The 8085-nt window shown below is 41.8% G+C and overlaps 1 protein-coding gene across 2 annotated transcripts; it reads left to right on the top strand.

Moving 5' to 3' along the window:
• The first annotated feature begins 448 nt into the window (after positions 1-448).
• Positions 449-7578, top strand: LOC120030884 (protein C-ets-2-like). Of its 2 annotated transcripts, none has more exons than XM_038976390.1 (10): positions 449-662; positions 1501-1570; positions 3011-3131; positions 3842-3961; positions 4309-4509; positions 4729-4803; positions 4995-5198; positions 5405-5674; positions 5835-5953; positions 6124-7578. In XM_038976390.1, the coding sequence occupies exons 2-10, from the start codon at positions 1508-1510 to the stop codon at positions 6337-6339; spliced, it is 1389 nt and encodes a 462-aa protein (XP_038832318.1). In that variant the 5' UTR covers positions 449-662; positions 1501-1507; the 3' UTR covers positions 6340-7578. The 2 variants fall into 2 exon arrangements, with proteins under 2 accessions (XP_038832318.1, XP_038832325.1); XM_038976397.1 differs by having other exon boundaries at positions 449-666.
• The last annotated feature ends 507 nt before the right edge of the window (positions 7579-8085 follow it).

The raw sequence follows: 8085 nt of genomic DNA, 5'->3' as shown, positions 1-8085 counted from the left end.
GGTGCTGGAATAGTGGATGCAGCTCATGTTTTCTTTGGGATTTGCAGTAACTCTCTGGTTTTATAAATCAATAGTTGTTTATTAGTCCAAAACTGTCCTTAACATTAACTTGATTGACCATGTTAGGTCATCTAACTGTTTGTTACATGCAATTTGCTCTGTGGACTCTTCGGTTTTGTGATGAAACAAAGGTGTGGTTGAATGTATTCTGCCACTGTGTCTTCTTATTGTTTTGGCCTTAGGCCCATATATCACGATGGCAAGGCATATGAAACATTTTATAGCAAACAACGCAATTATCACAACACAGTTTGTTATAAGTATTTCACCCCCTGGCTTGGCTTGAGAGATTTTATCCGCGCACTGCTACTGGCCATTTGTTTACTGCTCGCTCCTCCCACTGAATGAGCAACACAGCGCGCTATGAGCAACAGCAAAAAGAGCTGCACTTCCTCGTTGACTGGATACACTTGTCACACACACACACACGAACAAACAAGACTGCATTGTTTTGATTGCATTTTACACTGGCCACTGTATCTGGAAAGTAGACTACAAAAGGCTTGTGAACATACAATATTGAATAGGATCATTTTTCCATATCGAAAAGGATTGTAATTTACACTGTTGCTGTTTTAAGAAGCCGCCGATCAATTCAACAGGTAGGTAGGTTGTTCCCTTATTTGTCTCTCTTCTCCAGTTCTTTGATATATTCCCAGACAATCTGTCAATGTGGCATTTGACTCAATACCGCTTTCCTTAATACCGCTTTCCTTAATAGTTTGTTTTTGTTCTGCATAACATTTGCGAAAACATTTTTGGGGGTGGAATTCGCAAAGATAAATCATTCCATGGTTTATGTTGAGGTAATTATTAATTTAACACTGATATTAATCTTTACGAATTATTGAATATGTCAATGGAAACACTATTGAATTTGCGGCCGCTAATCTAATATGAGGAACCACGGTGCCCTATGACGAGGGGCCGAGTCATTTCGGAGAACCATTACATTTTTGACCGATGAGAGAATTATGCGCTTTTTCTGTCTCAGCAATTTGTGATGTCATGGAAATGATGGTGTGTGTGAAATTGTAGATATTTTTTTTTTTACATCTGTAAGTAATTCCCCAAGCTAGCCATATCAATATGTTCAGGTTGCTTTGAATAAGTGTGTCAATGTCCATTAGACTATTGAATTCAATGTGCAGGCTTTATGCATATTATGTATTATCATTTAATAGTCTAACAATTCAGGCTCTATTAAACCATTATGTGCTCAGTATATAATAAGACATTGTAATATAATATGTAGTTGTTGCAGTTGTTACTATTTAGGAGAACAGTTCATCTATAGGCTGTATAGAATTAAATATCATTGTAGTAAAATGTATTACAACCATCAGAGAAAGATATGATACTAATTTCCATCCAGTGTGATGTCATTACTTATGTGTATTAGTGTTGCTCATAAAGTTTTTCTGTTGAATTGACCTATAGATTTCTGATGTGTGACCTCAGCATGGACCAAGTGGCCCCCCTGTCGACTTGCTACCGCTCCAGCCTCAAGGTGAGACTTCACAAGGCTGTGCCACTAATACAGTAGATGAGTAGGACAATTGCATACATTGTAATGCTGGAGATGGTGGTGTATAGTACATATAGGACTACTGTATCACAACTGATAATGCAAGGCTGGATCAAATGCCTGCACACCAAATTGCTCTCCAGGACTGGAGTTGGACCACCCTTTACTCAAGGCTACTTAGTTAAGAACGCACATTTCCAAAGATCAAATGTCAGCAGAGATTTATTTTCAAATCCTGCATGTGTCGCAGCACACTCGTGGCTGCTATTTTCCTTCTCCATAAGCGAAGAGATGAAAGGAAAGAGGATAAAGCCAAACATGTTAAACGTGAGGATAATTGGGGAGCTGATGCAGGAGAGGCTCTGTCTTTTCCACCTTCTCTACTGCCACTAAAGTAAAATCGTCCCCTTGGCAACTAGGGCTCTCAGGACCTTGAGGGCTCTGTTTGTGCCAGCCTACCTTTTCTAAGGACGAATAGACGAATCATTAAACACTTTATGGATCAAAGGAGATGGTGTTTGTTTCTCCATCTCGAGTGTGGGGAGTTAGCCCTCAATTTTTTTAAATAAAAAATCATAAGTGCCTTACAGTATTAGACTTACAGGCGCACCTATGCCACTTTAGCGTACATCACTACTATCAATGTCCTAGTGATTTGTTAAGGTTTCATGTGCGGCTTGGTAGTATAACGTCATTACAAGTCTCATCTGCATCTGTAAAGGGCTAATGCTGAGATGGGTACAGTGTAGATTCAAACAGTGAGCTCGTCTCAAAAGGGCTCCATCTTAGCTAATCAAATTGTGAAGAAGAGTCTGGTTTCCCTAACCTGATTTGAAGAAGGGATGAGAGAGAGGGAAAAGGGAGAGAGGCTGATGGAGGGGGAGGAGTGGGTGGAGTTTGTTTTCTTCTCACAAAGCAGCCGCCCACGCTGTTTGTGTGAACCCTCAGAGCTGAACTGCTCAGAGCTGAACGGATGCCAGCTGCCTCAAGGGAAGTTTCCAGATCTGCTACGCTACGGAACAGGAACACCATATATGGTCGTCTTCTCCCAGTGGTTCACAGCCAGCCTGGCTGGGAGAATATGAAAGACCTGATGTGTTTGACTAATGATGACAGATTGGTTCTGCTGAAAGGGAGTGCCCACATAAAGTATTTTTCTCTCTTTGCTTTTGCCCGCCCTGTTATCTTATAAGACTCTGTTTGAAGAAGTGAATTAAGTTTTTCCTAAATGATTCACAGTATCTATGGGTGATCAGCTGTTGGTCATCAGGACAGGGCTATACTTGTCTCACCTAATTTATCCAATTATGTAGACATACAGTAGTATGGGTCTTTCTCAAATTATCAGGACAAAGAAAACAATTTGTGTCTTTTTTTATTAACTAACAGTGTGTTGTTTTCCTATGTGTTTGTCCTCTACAGCGGCAGGCAGCCTTTGACCTGTTTGAAGATCCCATGTCTCTGTTCTCTGGATACTTCCTCCCCTCAGACGATGACCAGTCTCTTCAGGAGGTGCCCTCTGGCCTCAACTGTTTCTCACACGGTATGCCACCACCACACCCTACCAACGAGTGCCACATCACTCTAGCGCCCTACTTTACACCAGTCACTTTCATAACACCTATACCAACTAATCACCCTAGCCCAAAGTCAGACCAAACTCTTCATAACTCTATTAGTCAGTTATTCGCCAGACATTATGTCACAAAGTTAACAATGTAGATCAACTGATTGCTGGCATACAAATGATTTTTAATTAATGATTAACAGAAAAACAAGTGTTGATTTGTGGTTACATAGTTTGAGATTAACAATTATCCAGAACCCAAACGTTGTAAGTGAAACTCCCATCCAGGTCCATGGCAGTTAGCCATTTTAGTCTGCCTGAACCCTATTTAAATATATATGTTTTAACATTTATTTTTGGGCATTTAGCAGACACTCTTATCCAGAACGACTTACAGTTAGTACATTGATCTTAAGATAGCTAGGTGGAACAACCACATATCACAGTCATAGTAAATATATTTTTCCTCAATAAAGTAGCAAAGTCAAGTGTGAGTGTTAGTTCTCAAAAGTTTTTTTTATTATTATTTATTATTTTGGGGGGGTTGGGTTGAGGAGGGGTGCGGGAGAGGGGTGCTGTGGAAACATTAAACTATGTTATGACACTGTTAAAGCAATGTTATTACATAAGAAAGGTCTAGAAAGGTTGATTCATAGAGTAAGCAAACATTTGTTTTTTCTCTCCAGACATGGGCCCCTGCTCTGTTCCCCTGTTGACCCCGTGCAGTAAGGCAGTGATGAGTCAGGCCCTGAAGGACAGTTTCAGTGGCTTCGCCAAGGTCCAACGCTGCTATGGCATCTCCAACAGTGAGTCAGTCACCTTCTACACCTGCTCATTCTATCACTTATTGTCCTCCCTTTTTCTTAATTTCTATTCAATTTTTTTTTAATTACAGGGATGATATTAAGTTAACTTTGTGCTTGTTTCCTTGCTGTATTTCCTGCTAATTTTCTACCCAATTTGGATTGGAGGTCAAAGACATTTTGGGCTCATTTTCGAGTTTTCTTTAATCATTAAAAAGTAAGCCTAGTTAAGTCAAATCAAGATGAAGACTGGTGTATTTTGGTGAGGTGTCCATGGAATTGTGCCTGAAATTTTTAGTAAATTGAAATTATATTAAGCCTTATATCTTTTTACTTTCTCTCTTTCACAGACCCTCGTAAGTGGACCAAGCAGCATGTGATGCAGTGGCTGCACTGGGCGGCCAGTGAGTTCAGCCTGGCCAACGTCCATTTCTTTAAGTTTGACATGAACGGCCAGGAGCTGTATGACCTGGGAAAGGAGAGCTTCCTGGACCTGGCTCCAGACTTTGTGGGCGACATCCTGTGGGAGCACCTGGACCAGATGATGAAAGGTAACAATGGCGTTGGAACTTTTTAGTCAGATGGTGTTTGTGTGGAAGGCAGATGGCGGAAAGAGTAGGTTTCTGACACCTATCAAAATGTTATATTAGTGGAAATGTTTTTTTTGTCCTGTGGAATTACTGTACCCTTTGGCTAAAAGATACACGCTAAAATCAAATAACAGTATTTCTGATGGTTCCTGACTTTTGTCCTCCATTGTTTTCTTCCAGAGTGTCAAGAGAGAGAAGAATCCATAAGCCTCAGCAGTGTTGTGCCCTCCGTAACTAACTGGATGAGCTCTAGCGGTGAGTGTCCATTAGAAAAACAAACTAACCACCAGAGGCTTCAAATCTAATTAAACATCAGATAGACAAAACAGTTTGGCTTCAGCTTCATTTGAACAATAGAAGCCTTAAGCTGTCCAGAGATGTCTCTGAGGTAGATGTGATGAGATGAGCTAAGTGGGCGTTTGTTTGTTCTTCTCCTCTTTCTGCAGGCTTCAGTCTGGAGGAGACCCAGTGTGCCCTGCAGGTGCCTGACAACAGCGACAGTCTGCTGAGAGAGCTGTTTGAGACCTCAGACAAGACCGCCCTGCTGTCTCCAGATCAGGAGTTCTCCATGTTCTCCAAGCCCCAGCTGAGCACGGTCAACGTCAGCTACGTCAGGAGCAACCCAGGCTCAGGGCAGCTCTCCAAAGCCTGTGAGTAGGCAAATCCACTGTTGTCTAGAAGCTATAAATCAATGTTAATTAGTGTTCATTTTCGATCAAAGTCACATTAGAGAAAAAAACTAAAAGACAAGGCAACACGTATGCGATTCCCAAAAGATGTTTGATTTCAGGGATAGTTCCTAAACCTAATCCAGTTTCAGGTGAACTAAACATTCTTCTTTTTTGTTTATCCACAGTCTTGTCCCAGGACCAGAGTTTATGTTCATTGGAGAGTGTGGATAGCATCGAGGGGCCAGAGTCCAAGCTGCACTCCTGGGGCAGCCAATCCTCCCTGGCGGACAACCAGAGGGTGCCGTCCCACGACAGCTTTGAGGAAGAGTACAACAGCAGCCCACTGAGTCTGGAGAAGCAGGGCCTGTCCTTCAAGGACTACGTCCAGGAGAGGAACGAGCCTGTGGAATTGGGAAAGCCTGTCATAGCTGCTGCAGTGCTGGCTGGCTTTACTGGTGAGTTCATGAACCCGGTGACACAATCAAACACATCTCATCTTGTATGGAATACTATCCATCTTTCTGTCAACCCCAGTTCAAAACAGTACACTGCAGTTGAGTATAAGCAAACGATGCCTTTTGATCGCCTTCTGACTCCTCTTTTTCCTCTCAACAGGAAGTGGTCCTATCCAGCTGTGGCAGTTCCTGCTGGAGCTCCTGACTGATAAGAGTTGTCAGGCCATCATCAGCTGGACCGGAGACGGCTGGGAGTTCAAACTCACCGACCCAGATGAGGTGAGTGTCAATTGGCCTCATACAATATGTGTATATCAGGTTGTGGAGGATATGGCCACAAGGGTTTACAGGACCAGAAAAGTATTCAACACAAGAGCTATCAGAGGACATCAATATGAATTAAACAGTTCTGTTTTCCATTGGTGTTTATCATTCTCTCTTGCCCCCAGGTGGCTAGACGCTGGGGCCGCAGGAAGAACAAACCCAAGATGAATTACGAGAAGCTGAGCCGTGGCCTGCGATACTATTACGACAAGAACATAATCCACAAGACCTCGGGCAAACGCTACGTCTACCGCTTCGTCTGCGACCTGCAGAACCTTCTGGGCTACTCGGCCGAAGAGCTCCACATCATGCTGGGGGTCCAGCCTGACACTGAGGATTGAATCAACTGCCGTTTTATCGAAAGGGAAGGGGTTGGAGATGGAGTCAATGGGGCTTCACTACCCCAACCTAGCAAAAGTTGCTAATGGTACAGGCCACCTGAAGGTCATTTCTGGTCATTAAACAGGTGGCACTGAGTGATGTGCACTGACAGTCGCTACACTGGTGGACAGGCAGCGAACATCTCTAATTTGGAGCAGCCGCTCCTGTCTTGGCTCTTGTGCCATCAATGTGCATTGTTGTGCAAGCTTTGGTTGAGAGGGGTGCCAGTATTTAAATCAAGCGTTCCCTCTGGGTGAAAGTGTTGTTGTGCAAATTGTAATGGATCAGCTCTGTATCCATCTGCAAAGTGGAAAGCTGTCGATTGCACAGATGATAATTGCGATCAATGTAACATAGCAGATTTTTTCATTCAAGCCTGATACTCAGCAAGTGTGGTGTTTACAGAGTCTGAATAGTGGACATTTTAACATACTGTGAATGATCTTGGGGTTACCAATTGAGAATGCTTTTGAGGTGGCGGCTCCAGCACCATAAGGTTAGGCACCACACCCTCATGGGGTAATTTTCACAATCAACTTTTACCAGTTGAATGTAGACACTTGTAATCCTTTTTTGTATTACAATTATTCCGAAATATTTTATTAAAATATACAAACGAGGCAATATCTCAATATCTCATATTTCCATATCGCGCAAATCCATTTTTCTGGACACTGGATAAAGTCAGTTTAAATATTTTGGTTTCCTTTTGTTAAGACACTCCAGTACCGGACTTGTCCAGAGCAGGTTGTGGATAAATACTTTTTTAAAATCTTTCTATCTGTAAAATACTGAAGACATCCACTTGGCGCATTTTCCTGATTTATTTTTTATCGAAAATACAAAATTGACAACATATCAACAATTCCCTCTGGGCAAGTCTGGAGAATATATCTAAGGATAACCAAACAAAATGTGGTAAATGCAGATGCTTCTGAAGCTGCCGTGTGGGAAGTGTCTGATTTATGGGAAATGGCAGCTAAAGACAAGTACACTGAATTTAGACTACCAAATGCCAAATGCCTATTTAGACACAATCACTATCTCTTCAGAGTAAGTTACTAGCTAAATATAGTCCAGTTTGTAACATTCTCTATGAAATGTGATTTTAAATCATGTGTAATTTAATGTAGTGAGCTTTGAAATGATTGCTGTATGTCCATTTTTGAAATTCATTAAAATGTTGATGAGAAACTAAAGAAAATATACATTTTCATCAAGATTTTTACATTTTATGTTTACTTTTTGAAAATATTAATGGACCAAAATAGTAACAAATCTCAAAATTGATAGGTAGATGAAAAATGGTGCCTGGCCTTAAATAGGAGTTTCGATGGAGAATGTATTCTTGATTTTATGGAATAGCTAAGATTGCCTTTACTGTTGTGCTTCGTAATGCATTGTCCTGCTGACCAGCTTGCAGCTCAACTGGAATACCAGTCATTGTGGCTACTGCATTTTAACTCTATCGAAAAGGACAATTGTTATTTGGGCTCCCGAATGGCGCAGCGGGTCTAAGGCACTGCATCTCAGTGCAAGAGGTGTCACTACAGTTCCTGGTTTGAATCCAGGCTGTATCACATTCGGCCGTGATTGGGAGTCCCATAGGGTGGCGCACAATTGGCCCAGCGTCATCTGGGTTTGGCCGGGGTAGGCCGTCATTTTAATAAGAATTTGTTCTTAACTGACTTGCCTAGTTAAATAAA

This window comes from Salvelinus namaycush, chromosome 3 (assembly GCF_016432855.1).
Source record: "Salvelinus namaycush isolate Seneca chromosome 3, SaNama_1.0, whole genome shotgun sequence".
Classification (NCBI taxonomy): domain Eukaryota; kingdom Metazoa; phylum Chordata; class Actinopteri; order Salmoniformes; family Salmonidae; genus Salvelinus; species Salvelinus namaycush.
The sequence above is the reverse complement of the archived record's forward strand: the minus strand, read 5'-3'. Positions and strand labels throughout refer to the sequence as shown.

Excerpts from the sequence above, each read along its gene's own strand:
- LOC120030884 (XM_038976390.1), top strand. The coding sequence starts at position 1,508 with ATGTGTGACCTCAGCATGGACCAAGTGGCCCCCCTGTCGACTTGCTAC. Across the intron at positions 3,962-4,308 it reads CTGCTATGGCATCTCCAACA|ACCCTCGTAAGTGGACCAAG; the intron begins GTGAGTCAGTCA and ends TCTCTTTCACAG. Across the intron at positions 4,510-4,728 it reads CCTGGACCAGATGATGAAAG|AGTGTCAAGAGAGAGAAGAA; the intron begins GTAACAATGGCG and ends GTTTTCTTCCAG.